A 12,852-nucleotide genomic window follows, 5' to 3' on the forward strand; every position below is an offset into this window, starting at 1 on the left:
GCGGCCAGGGTTGTTTCCGCGCGCTCGCTGTGAAGCGGCACCGCCTCCGCCCACTTGCTTTTCAATCTCGGGGCGCCATGTTGGAAAAAGCCGCTTCCGGTCACCGGTTCCTGTCGGAGGGGTTAGAAAACGGACACTTCCGGTGCCCTTTCTCCCTCCTCCTCCTCCTCCTGCGGCGGCGGCGGCAACGTGCGGGCAGGTGAGGGCTGGTTCGGGGCGGCGGGCTGAGCTCAGCTCCCGGCGGGGGGGGCGAGGGGACGGGACTGTCTCTCTGTCTGACTTACGTGGCTTCCCGTCCCGCAGCGCCCGACCGAGCTCCTCATGGCCCAGAACCTGAAGGACTTGGCGGGGCGGCTCCCCGCCGGGCCGCGCGGGATGGGCACCGCCCTCAAGCTGCTGCTGGGAGCCGGCGCCGTCGCCTACGGGGTCCGCGAGTCGGTCTTCACCGGTGAGTTCTCCTGGCCCCGTGCCCCCATCCCCCTGGCCCGGCCCGGCCCGGCTGCTCCCCGCGCTCCCCCCCCGGCCCGGCCTGACTGCTCCCCGCTCTCCCCACAGTGGAAGGAGGCCAGAGGGCGATATTCTTCAACCGCATCGGTGGGATCCAGCCAGACACGATCCTGGCCGAGGGGCTGCACTTCAGGTAAGGGGTAGAGGTGGGAGGTGGCTCTTGGGGTTTCATCCACGTCCTTTTGAGCCAACTTTTTGTTGATTGTGGGCACCCGCAGGTAAAAGATCTTTTTCCTCGTTCAAACCAAGACTTTCACTGCTACCCCCAATAAATTCCTTCTTGGAAAAGCAGCCTTAATCCCAGGAGCAGAGAGAGACATTCTTGTAGTTACTAAATCTTCATTTAAAACAGTCTCCTAACTATTTTAAAGACCCAGCTGTAATGCTGGAAGGGCCTGTGCTGCTGACAGAGCTTTGCAAGGTACCATCTTCAGCCACACGGTAGCCACAAAGTTGGGAACTCATAGCAATGAGGTGGGAACATCACAGCTAAATTGAGATTGTCAAAATAACTGTAGCACGTGTGACACATCCACTTTCTGGTTTAAAAAATAGGCGAATACGAAAAGTCCACTTGTTGTAATGGCATCATCAAAAAAGGAAAAAGTTAAAGTTTTTAGCAAAAAACATCTGAGGTAACAGGTCAGCTGTTCTGTTAGTACTGATCAACCTATGGTACTTCTGGGGGTTTAGCCCCTATTACTGTAGAACTAAAGCTTCTCATATCACAATCTTTTATGTATTTCTCCTCACCATGTCCCTGTGATGCTTTGATCCCTGTTTTACAGTCTGGGAACTGAGGCTCAGAGAGACTGACTTGCCCACGGTCATGCAGGAAGGCTGTGGTAGAGAAGGGGTCCTAAGCTAGTGCCCTAAACATGGTTTCATTCTTCTCCAATATTATTCAGTCCTTGGATTCACTGTTCCTCCATTCTCCTGTTGCACACACGTACGCTCTCCATCCCAATCTCCTTTTCCTCCTTCATGATACCTCTGTTGATTGTATAACATGAATTCTTTCTTGGCTTTTCAGAATCCCCTGGTTTCAGTATCCAATAATTTATGATATCCGAGCTCGACCCCGAAAAATCTCCTCCCCAACGGGCTCCAAAGGTGAGACCATCTACTTGACCAGGACAGGGGAAGGGACACAGTCCTTTGCCCATTGTTTCCATATTAACCCAGTGCTAGAATACTAGGATGTTTGTGGAGCCGAAGCAGGGGACTGGAATAGTGGAGGCGGAGCAGCAAGCCAGGAATAAGACTTTAGCAGAAAGAAGGGACTGAAGTAGGGGTCTGGGGTCTGCAGACTTAGAGGTATTGACAGAGCTGGTGGGAGCCAGGCTGGGCTTTGGGGATGTAGTTAATCTGATTCTCTGTCTCTTAGATCTGCAGATGGTGAACATCTCTCTGCGTGTCCTTTCACGCCCCAATGCTGCAGAGCTGCCCAAAATGTACCAGCGCCTGGGTCTGGACTATGAGGAGCGGGTCCTTCCTTCCATCGTCAACGAGGTGCTCAAAAGTGTTGTGGCCAAGTTCAATGCTTCACAACTCATCACTCAACGAGCTCAGGTCTGTTCATTATCCCATGGTGGGGGATCGTACTTCCCTTCCCCTGCCTGTCGTTGTGTCCTCCTCCTTTCTCTCCCCCACACTCCCACCCCTGATGAACAGGATGGACAAGGGACAGAGTCTAGTTTGGAAGGATTAGCCCTTTGGCACCGGGGTCAGAGTCCCTTTCCTGCCAGGTTCAGTGATGGCAGATACTATGAGACACCTCAACTGGTTTCTGGTGAGTGAGGAAGAGCCCGTGGTCTGTCCTGGTACATGTTGGGACCGGAGACATGGGGGAATGTAGGAAAGAGATCCTGGAGGCCAAATGTAAACGCCTAAGGAAGGAGACATAAGGTCAATCTAGACAAGTCAGTCAGACTAGACTGAAGCAATGGCAGATCACTGCTGTGTCTACAGGATTCTATAGAATCCAGCGAGATAAAAATTCTCATTGGCCAGGACCACACCATTGAATCTCCAGGGATACAGATCCCAAGTGTAAGAATATATTACTGGCCTCCAGATCAAAAAGAGGAAATTGAGTGCACAATGTGGAGAAACATCAGAAGCAGGAAAACTTAATGAAGATAATGGGGGATTTCAGCTGCCCACACACAACCTGGTCTAATAGCACAACAGGACCAAGTTTAGAGAAGCAATTGATAGACATTTTAGGAGAAGCTGTTCCAGGAAGGAAGTTCTAGCCAACACAAGAGAAGAAAGAATACTTTCATTTTAGTCTTAAGAAACTAATAGTTAAGTCAAGAACTGACAGTAGCTGATTCACTGAGTAATAGTGACCACAGTGTAATAAGGCTCCACATCCTAGGGGCTGTTAGGATATCAGAAAGTTACACTAAACTTTAGAAAGGGAGATTTCAATAAAATTAGTAGGCTAGTCAAAAGGCCGTTTTAGAAGTTAAATGATAAAAGGAACGGAGGTAAAATCCCAAGAGGTAGAATTGATGCTACTTATAAAAACAATAATTGGGAAGACATGGGCACTACTGAACTGAAAGGGATCCAGAAAGGCAAGAAGTGAATCAATATAACCGAATAAGATTCAAGATGCTATTCAAGCCAAACAGAAATCTTTCAAAAGTTGGCCTAATGAAGCCAATAAACACATTAGCTGCTATAATTTATGCTCCTGTAGGGGAGAAATTAGAAGGGCCAAAATGGAGTTTGAAGAGCAAATAGCGAAAGACAAAAAACAAATGAGATTCTTTCAACATATCAGAAGCAGGGAGCCTGAGAGAATTGGTGAGTCCCCTGGATTATCAGAGGTTAAAGGTACAGTTAAGGAAGATAAGGATTTGTTTGAGAAGTTGCATGTTTTCTTTGCATCAGTCTTCAGCACTAAGAATGTTGGAGGGATTCCTACCATGATCTGTTCTTTCCTGGTACTGAAGATGAGGTCTGTTCCAAACTGATAATTTAAAAGGCAAAAAATCACCAGGCCCAGCTGGTTACAGAAGGAATTTCAGGATGAAGTGGCAGAGCTGCTAACAAAGTATTCACACTCTCATGAACAGCCTCTGCTCCAGAGAACTGGAGGATAGAAAATAGTGTATTTATATTTAAAAAAAGACTCTAAGGGTGATCTGGGGAATTACTATGCAGTGAGCCATATCTGTACCTGGCACACAGGTTGAAATTACTTTAAACAACAAAACACCTAAAATTTCATAATCTGATAGTGTCTAACCTGCACAGATTCTGCAAAGGAAAATCATGTCTCATACATCTCAGAATTACTTGCACATGTAAGCGAAATGATGGATAAAGGAGAAAGGGTTGACATTTTAGACTTCCAAAAAGCCTTTGACTAGGCCCTACACAAGAGCCTACTAAAGGAGCTCAGTCATTTTGGGGGTGAGAGATGACATATAGCTATAGATCAAAAATTGGCTACAAGATGGAAAGTAAAGAGTAGGAATAAATTGTTAGTTGGCATCTGATTAGAGGTTAACAGCTGGGTATTGAAGGGACTGTACTAGGCCCCATGCTGTTAATATCTGTATTCATGATTTGTAAAGGACCTGGGTGAGCAGTGAGGAAACAAAATCAGCAGGTAAGAGTTATTTGGGTTAGTCTGGACCAGAGGGGACTGGCAGGAACTTCAGAGAGACCCAGACGTCCTGAGGGAATGGGCCACATAATGGCAAATGAAATCCAGTGTCAATGAATGCAAAGTAATGCATGGTGGAGGGGAAAAGCTGAACCTCTGCACCTTATAGGATTCAAAATTAACCATATCAGCTCAGGAGAGAGACCTGGGCAACACAGACAGCTCAGTGACGGCCTTTGTGGTCACAAAAGAAAGAGAATATTAGGAGGCATATGGAATGGGATTGTGAATAATACAGCGAATATCATAATGCCTTTATATAATCACTGGTGCAGCCTTCGCTGGATATTGTGTGCAGTATTGGTCACTCCATCTCCAGTAGATATTGCGGGACTGAAGTGGGTTCAGAGACGAGTGATGAGAATGATCAAGGGCCTGAAAAAACAGAGTCCAGAAAGATTGGGATTGTTTCCTTAGAAAGGGGACATAAGTCTATACAATAATGACCCCTGTAGAGAAGAGATCAGGAACTTCTGTTCTCCCTGTCTCAGAACACAAGAACAAGAGGACTCTCTATGACATTGAAACTGAGGAAATCATTGCCACAGAATGTCACTGACACCAAGAATTTAGTAGATTGAAAGAGAGTGGATATTCATATAGGTATCAGGAGTATCCAGAGTTAGTTATAATGGCAACACACATTTTGAAAGGGATATTAAAAGTCATGCTTCAGAGTTTAAGCTGATCTCTGACTATTAGAGACCAGGCTGAAACCTAACACGGTCACAGTTTTCCACATCTGCTGGCTGGAGGGTTTCTTATGCTTCTCGTTGAAGCAGCAGGCCCTGGCCACTGTCAGAGACAGGGTACTGAACTAGATGGACCATGGGTCTTGGTCTGGCAATTCTTAGGTTCCTATGCAAGGGTCCTGTGCTGCCCAAGAATCCTCTCCTTATCGCTCAGCATACTGGGAACTAGGTCCCTAGGAAGTGGATTGAAAGGGAGGGAGGCAATGATGCTCTGGAGGGAATGGTAACTGGGAAGAGATCTGCGAGTTGAAGTCCTGCCCCTCCTACTCACTCTTTCATTTCAGGTCTCTCTGCTAATCCGACGGGAACTGACAGAGCGAGCCAAGGATTTCAGCCTCATCTTGGATGATGTGGCCATCACAGAGCTAAGTTTCAGCCGCGAGTACACAGCGGCTGTTGAGGCTAAACAAGTGGGTGAGTTGGTACTGCCCTCAAGCCTCAGCACGGTGGTACGGGATGAGTGCTGCAGGAGCGGCCCTTCTGTTTTGGAATCCTCAGCCCATCTGCCTCTGTGACAGGTGAACTGTGGAATCCTACTGGGACCCTTCGCCATAGGCAGTTCCATTCCTTTCCTTTTCATATAAGGAAATTCAGTGCTGAAAGTTTTATCTAAAATAGCACTAATATCACATGGATATAATCACAGTCAGGTCTTGCCAAAGTCTGGCTCCTTTGGCCAGCATCTAGAACCTGTGTATTTGACGGGCAGCATTTAAAGTGCTTGGTCAAGGAAGATGGACTAGAAGATTCTCCATTCCTGCAGCAGGCCTGAGTTCCTATTGCTTCAGGGAGCTACGCGCAGTTCCCCACTATTAGTGTGTGTAGCTGTATTGTGGCTGTGCCTAGGTGCCCCGGCCTCCCTGTGCTAGGTAACTGCCAACACATACATTGGCGGTCCCTGTGTCAGAAAATGGACAATCTAAATAAATGACCAGCTGGGCAAGGGCCCAGGATACCATAACTTCAGGTCCTGAGACATACGAGCCCCAGGGAATAGACTGTAGGAAGGATCCTGCCATGGGATTTGGAAGGATGAAACCTGGTTCTAATGTCTCTGGTTTTGACCTTTTCCCTCCCTAGCCCAGCAAGAGGCCCAGCGAGCCCAGTTCCTGGTGGAGAAGGCCAAGCAGGAACAGAAGCAGAAGATTGTCCAGGCAGAGGGGGAAGCCACGGCTGCCAAGATGATATCCTTTCCATGCCCTGTGGGTGTGGTCGGGAAGGTGTGCTGGACACAGGGATTCTGGGAGTCTATCTCAGCCCATGATACACATACTGGAAGCCCATGTGATGGATTGAAGGCAGATGTGACTTGTCTTCTTCTATCATTTGTCCCCCTTCCCTGAGCAGAGCATAGGGGCTGTCTGCATTGGCCTGTGATCTTGGTGATAGGCTGAAGCCTCCATTCCCAACTGACACCTACTTGATCTACATCAACTTGGCAGCTACAGCCACTCAGTCCCATTGCTTGACGTCATGGGACAGCAGAGAGGTCAAGCTGATTCAATGAGCATTGTTTCAGAGAGAATCTGATGACACTCAGTTAGGAGGGGGAAGCTGGGTGAGGGTCCGTTAGCAGATTTCCCCCTTAACTTACTGTCGTCCTCACATCGGTGAAGCCTTGAGCAAGAACCCAGGCTATATCAAGCTGCGCAAGATCCGAGCTGCCCAGAACATCTCCAAGACAGTGAGTTAGGGTTGTCTCATTTACCTTCACTAACTTGTTTGCACTCCCCACACCCATCCCAGAGGCCATGTGATGAGTCTAAGGCGAATGTGACCTGCTTCCTCCTGACCTTGCCCCTTTGCACCCCCACCCTTCTGGTCAGGGTGGGGGTTGTCTGTACTGATCTGTGATCTTGGTGAGGGGGAGGGAGCTTCCCCCCTGCCTCCATAAAGACAGATCTATATCAAACTTCAGCACCCCATACCTAGCCACAGCACCCAGAGGCCCCAGTACCCTGCGGTCTGGGAAAGTGGGCACATGCCTTCTTGGGGGTCAAAGGTCAGGGTGATGGGAAGTTAAAATGAGCACTAGTTCTCGAAATCTGATGGCACTGGATGTGGGACGTGGCTTTGTCCTTATTCAAACTTATAGTACTTGAACTAGGATATGCTAGTATACCAATACAGAACTCCATGTAGACGCTCCTGATCTGGTTGTAAGCCTGGCTTATATTGGTTCACTGAACCCAGTTCTATATTGATTTATGGTAAATCAACATAAGCTGGGTTTAAATTAGACTAAGAATGTCCACGCATGACTTTGCACCAGCTTAACTAAATCTGTGTTTAAACTGAGTTTAAACTGGTGCAGCCTCAAATATCAAGGCCTCAGTTAGCAGGTGTCATAGAAATGTAGGGCTGGAAGGGATCTCAAGAGGTCATCTAGTCCAGTCCCTGTACTCAGGCAGGGCCAGGTAAACCTAGAGCATCCTCACAGGAGTTTGCTAACCTGATGGGGATTCCCCAGCTTCTCTTGGAAGCCCCTTAACACATCATCCCCTCCAGGAACTCGGGCTACACTCAACAGCCCAGAGTCTGTCCCACTCAGAAATATGTGCGCAAGGTGTCAGTTGTGTGGAGGGGTCTCATTCACTCCATCCCTTTGAACTCGCTCCCACCCTGCCTTCACTTGGTCTCTCTTCCAGATCGCGGCGTCGCAGAACCGTGTGTATCTCACAGCTGATAACTTGCAGTTGAACCTACAGGATGAGGGCTTCACCAGGTAAGGGGGGCAGTGGTGTCAGAAGATGGATTCCTCCTTTTTCCCCAAACTCACTCCTTCTCTATGTGAATGTTAAAGGTGTTCAGAGCCCCAGAGATACCCTTCTGGAGCTTTGTCCCTCTGAATCACATTTCTCTTGAATGGGGTGAGTCCATGGATATCATGGGAGGGCCTTGCTATATTTCTAAAGCTCAGGATTCAAATCCAGTTAAATCTAATTGTTTTTCTCTTCTCTCTTTTTTGGCTGCCTCTCCTGACATGCAGAGGAAGGTAAGGCACAGGTCATTTTTCCATCACATGGGAGGCAGGGCTGCAGGGTATCCCCGAGTTTCAGGCAGCAAGGGAGATGTGCCATTTGGAAGAGGACGGTCCAGTGGTTTGAGCACTAGCCTGAGACTTGGGTTCAATTCTCTGCCCTGTCCCAGACTTCCTGTGCTCCCTGGGCAAGTCAGTGGGAGTTTGGTGTGTAAAGACCTGTGAGGATGTGGGCCAGCTGTCAGATGGGGCTAATAGCACTGCCGGAGCTCTCGTGGGCATGGTGAGGACAAATACATCACACTGTGAGGTGCTCCAGTACTGGAGATGATGTCATGGGTGGATGAGCAAGGGGTGGAGGCCAGATGGGTGGTGAATCAGTGTTTTTAGCAGCATGGTCTGTGCAGGCCAAGATGGGATCAGGGTGGGTTTCTGAAAGTGGAGGAGACAAGCAAGTGGCATGGAGAGCCCAGACTGAGGAGAGGTGGGATCGTGGAAGGAGACAGTTGGCGTGGGAATTGCATGCTGTGGGGGTGTTTGGCTGCTGCAGGGCGGTGGGGATGGAAAGGTGTTTCTCCATACAGGATCCCTTTCTCCATAGGCTTTCTCCAAGCAGGCTGAAACTGCCTCCATGCCCTCAGAGACATGGTGATCTCCTGGGCCCAGAATCTGTCCCCCTGCTGAATCCCACATGTGACACAGGGGCAGGCCAGCCAGTGATCAGTGGCCTAGTTAATTGGTTAAAGCAGGGAGCCTGGTAGTCAGGACTCCTGGGTTCTGTTTCCGCTGTGGCCTTGTCTAGCTGTGTGATCTTGAGTCATTTCCTCCCTCTGCCTTTATTTCTGCCACTGCAAAATGGGTTGAATTTTTACCTCTCCCAGGGGGTTCATGGAGCTTTGAGTGACATGTTAGTGAAGCCAGGGGTAGAGGCCAACTTTTTTCCAAATGTCAGGCTGGATCAGCTGTTAAACTCTGCCCCCTGCATGTGTGCTTTCCAGACTGTCTGTTTCGTCTCTCCTCACAGTGACAGCCTCCTGACCAAACCAGGAAAGAAATGAAACTACTAGAACCATTCACACGGACTGGCAGAGCAAGATGGGCGAGGGAAGATCGCCAAGGTCACTCACACAAGATTCCCCATCTGCCTGGGCCCTCTGCTGCTGCCTGTTAGTTTTCACTGATTGTTCTCTCTCACTTACTTTGAAATTCCCAATGCAATGGCCAAGCTGGTACCCAATCCCCAGTGTTGGGAGCCATCTATGCCATTGGGCGTCACCAGTTGGCTAGTTTAAATCCCCTTTGGTGGTTTTAAACTCGGGCAGGGGTGGGCAGTGTGAGCCCTTTGGGGGCCTGTTATTCACACCCAGCCTTTGCTAGGGCTTGGATTTTTACAGGACTAGAATCATAACTGCTGTGTCTGCCAAGCCTGGGAGGCCTTTGTTTTGGTACCAGCACCTAGCTTTCAGTTCAATGAATCTCTTGTTAATTTTTCTTCCAGCCCTCCCTTCCCCATGGGAAAACTCTTGAATGAAGGTTTCATGGGGCTCCTGCCATTTTTGGGCTCTCAGATCACATAATTTTATCTGCTCAGTGATTCTTTCATAAGTTTGTAAAAGGAAAAAAAAAATAAATAAAAACCAAAAAACAAAATTTGTCCCAGGTGTGTTTACTAGTGGAAGATGAGTTCTGCTTTTCTTTTGGTTTAGAATAGGGGCCTGGGGGTGGCAGTGACCAAGATGGTAGGGGGATGGAGTGTGAAACCCTCATTGTGTGGGGGGGAGTGATAGAGCTAAACCACGGACCTCCTGCCAGCACACTTGGGCAGGATCACTCTTGTATCCCAGCCTGATACACTCTCGAGCTGAGCTCATAGCAAGACCTACATGGTTAGAAGCTGCATCATCATCTCCCTTCCTAAGCACCCTCATACCTCAATTTCACACCTGCTTCATCTATACATATGTTCTCCATTACTTGATGTGCACGGAGCCGGTTCCTCTTCCTTTTCAGCTGCATGAGCCAAGGGGATGAAAAAAGCTCCACAAGAGCGAGACTGCTGCTGTGAGCACTTCCTGCAGAGCATGCTGCTTGGGAGGCTGGATAAAAAGCTGTATTTAATACAGCCCTCTCCCTGCTTTTCTTGCTCAGCACAGACTGGATTTAGGAGGTCGAGCCCCCATTGTCCCTCTGCTCCTCTCAAACCTCTGGATTAAATTGTCTCCTTTCATTATTTTTCCTATAGGAGGCCTACACAGGATCTCCCATGCCATATGCTGCAAGGGGAATAGGGTGCACATTTGCTGGGCACTCTGTATAGTGCCAATATTTAAGTGCTTCCTTCTCAAGTGGATTTTTGCTGTGTTCTGGGCCATGTTTAGCTTTCCCTCAGGGAGGAGAGGGTTGGCTGAAATTAACCATGTGAATGCAGCAGAGTTTTATGGACTCAAACTCACTTTCCTGCCTCTGCACCTTGTTCATGCTGAGAGTATTATCCCCATTTCACAGAACAGGCAACTCATCCTCAGGCAGTAGAGTTGGGCTTAGAAAACTGCCCCTTGTTCTTGCTATTTCTGGACTTTTGTCTGTTTGGCCACTACTTGACCTCTGCTTCTGGCATTTACAAGTGATCTGCTTGTGCCTAAATGTGAGCTCTACAGGGGAGCTGTCTGAGCTGCAGGCAGCCAGCTAGGCTGGAGCTTGGTTTAGCCATGGGGCCTTCAGTTGCAACATGAGTGGCTCAGCCTTGCCACTGCACAATGGCCAAAAAGCTGTGGCCAGATTTGGGTGGCTGTTGGGGTAAAGTATGACGATCCTAGGCTCTTTAAAGGGTTTTGGGTGGGGGAGGGGGTGTCAGTGCTGATGAGTTCAGTGTCTGGATCTTCATGTGAAAAAAGACTAAGCTTTGATGGTAGGTCCCCCAACTCAAGGGCAGCCCCAAAGGGAAATGCCATAAATATTACTGGGGAGGGTGAGCAGCTGAACTGTAGGAGCCCCATGCTTCCTAACAGGAAAGTGGGGCTCTGCGTGTTAAGGATCCCCCCCTTATTTTTCCATACGGTGATGAAAACCAACAGCAGTCAGAACTGTCTGCTCCAGAGTGGGAGAGCCTGGAACTGTAGCAGCTCCCCTGGCCCCAGCTCTCTTGAATCTGTCTTTTCCTAGACTGTCCACTCTTGAGGGGAAGGAGCTGCCCATCAGCCTTGCAGCTGTGCAATGTGGTGCTAGTGAGAGGGGCACCAGCAGGCAGAGATCCAGATGGTTCCCAAAAAATTGTCATTGCTGCACGCATGGCAATTGACAGGTGAAAGGTAGCGATGAGGATCTAGTGCAGAGAGTTGGTCTCCACCTCCCACCTTAGCAATATGTAGCAAAGTGACGTCAGAGCTGCTGTTCAGGGGACGTCATGATGGCCAAAAGTATAACAGGGTTCAAAAAAGAACTAGATAGGTTCATGGAGGATAGGTCCATCAATGGCTATTAGCCACTGTGGTCAGGGATGCAGCACTGTCCTCAGGGTATCTCAGAGCCTCTGACCACCGGAATCTGGGCCTGGACTGGATGACGGGGGCTGGATCACTCAACAATTGCCTTGGTCTATTCAGGCCCCTGATGTATCTGGCACTGGCCACTGTTGGAAGACCAGCTACTGCTCTAGGCAGATCATTGGTCTGACCCAGTGTGGTGATTAGTGGTGCTATCGCCTTTTTTTTTTTTCCATTCCCCAGCCTGGAGTTTTTCCCTGGCACCAGGACCATTAATTTACTGGACACTTAGCTTTGGGTTAAAGAAATGGGGGCACCTAGCCCAGGCTTGGGGCTTTGGCTGTGGCCTGGACTGCACATGGAGCTGGAGAGGGACAGTATAGCTCCTCTGGGGGTCAGGAATGCAACTGCCACTTTACACTGCCTTGCTCTGCAGCTGCCTCCTTCCTTCTGGTTTCTGTTCCACAGTGCTGGTTATTCAACAGCCTGGCGAGCCTCAGAGCTGTTGTCTCAGCTCCCCTCCCCCAGCTCAGGGCTTCCCTCCCTGCCCCTCAGTGGTGGTGGGGCCATCGGTGTTACAGTCACTTCAGTCAGCGCTGCCCTTTCCTCCTCACTACTCCCATTCCTGGCTTTCACCAGAGCCCCCAGCCCACCTTTGCTGCACTCTGCCTCTCCTGGGCAGAATCAGCCCTTTGGTTCAGCCTGGTTCCCCTGCCCCGCCATGGATCAGCAAAGCACCCATCAGTGTGGAAAGCGACAGTCCCTCCCCCAACACCTCACCCTGATTAACCCCTTCCTGGCAACGCTGCTTCCACTGCCACATGAGGCACAGTGTGTATGTCAATGTGGTTATATCTACACAGATGCTGTATTACTTACGTCGGCTGTCAGTTGTAGCTGGACTCAAGCTCTCCTCCACTCCACACCCCCACCAATCCCTCACTGGGAAGCAGCAGCAGGGCTCACAGCTGGAGCTCTCCCCACCCATCCTGAGGATGACAGGCAGGGCGGTTTTACAGCAGGGAGCCTACCAGTGGTGAAATTGACATTCTTGTCAGTTGTACAGCTGCTGCTATTTCACTCTGGCTCCTGGTTGTCAGTTGCGCAGGAGGGAAGGGCTCCGGTTGTGATTCCTCACATGGATCTCAAAGCTTGGGCTATCAGCCCCAGGCCAGGGGGAAGAGGGCTCCAGCTGTGCCACCACCCCCAGCAGACAGCCAGAGCTGGAGCTGAAATGTGAAATAATTTCACTGCTTTTAGATTTCCTACTGTGAAACTGACCACTGCAGGGGTTCCCAGCTGAGAGCTCAGGCTGCTGGTGGGGGAGGGGGCAGCTGTGAATCAGCACCTTCTTAACAGCTGGGTGGAGGGGCAGATATGTCTACAGAGGCTTCCAGTCCCAGGGCTGCCAGGCTCTAACTGTCTGTGTCCCACGAGACCCCACTT

At 49.6% G+C, this 12,852-nt stretch overlaps 1 protein-coding gene and 1 non-coding gene across 3 annotated transcripts; both read left to right on the forward strand.

Moving 5' to 3' along the window:
• The first annotated feature begins 114 nt into the window (after positions 1 to 114).
• On the forward strand, positions 115 to 9,574 carry PHB2 (prohibitin 2). Of its 2 annotated transcripts, XM_075071343.1 has the most exons (9): positions 298 to 448; positions 556 to 640; positions 1,541 to 1,620; positions 1,895 to 2,079; positions 5,229 to 5,358; positions 6,025 to 6,128; positions 6,551 to 6,628; positions 7,593 to 7,681; positions 8,955 to 9,574. In XM_075071343.1, exons 1-8 carry the CDS (start codon positions 322 to 324, stop codon positions 7,671 to 7,673), a joined length of 870 nt encoding a protein of 289 aa, XP_074927444.1. In that variant the 5' UTR covers positions 298 to 321; the 3' UTR covers positions 7,674 to 7,681; positions 8,955 to 9,574. The 2 variants fall into 2 exon arrangements, with proteins under 2 accessions (XP_074927440.1, XP_074927444.1); XM_075071339.1 differs by lacking the exons at positions 7,593 to 7,681; positions 8,955 to 9,574 and adding an exon at positions 115 to 199 and having other exon boundaries at positions 304 to 448; positions 6,025 to 6,624.
• LOC116821053 (small nucleolar RNA U89) lies at positions 6,694 to 6,945 on the forward strand. Its single transcript, XR_004372812.1, has one exon. It is a non-coding gene; the product is annotated as a small nucleolar RNA U89 (small nucleolar RNA).
• Positions 9,575 to 12,852: the final 3,278 nt, after the last annotated feature.

Source organism: Chelonoidis abingdonii, chromosome 1 (assembly GCF_003597395.2).
Source record: "Chelonoidis abingdonii isolate Lonesome George chromosome 1, CheloAbing_2.0, whole genome shotgun sequence".
NCBI lineage: Eukaryota > Metazoa > Chordata > Testudines > Testudinidae > Chelonoidis > Chelonoidis abingdonii.

Bases quoted from the DNA above. Each gene is read 5' to 3' on its own strand.
- PHB2 (XM_075071339.1), top strand. From the start codon at position 322: ATGGCCCAGAACCTGAAGGACTTGGCGGGGCGGCTCCCCGCCGGGCCG. The intron at 449-555 runs GTGAGTTCTCCT...CTCTCCCCACAG, and splicing joins CCGCGAGTCGGTCTTCACCG to TGGAAGGAGGCCAGAGGGCG. The intron at 2,080-5,228 runs GTCTGTTCATTA...CTTTCATTTCAG, and splicing joins TCATCACTCAACGAGCTCAG to GTCTCTCTGCTAATCCGACG.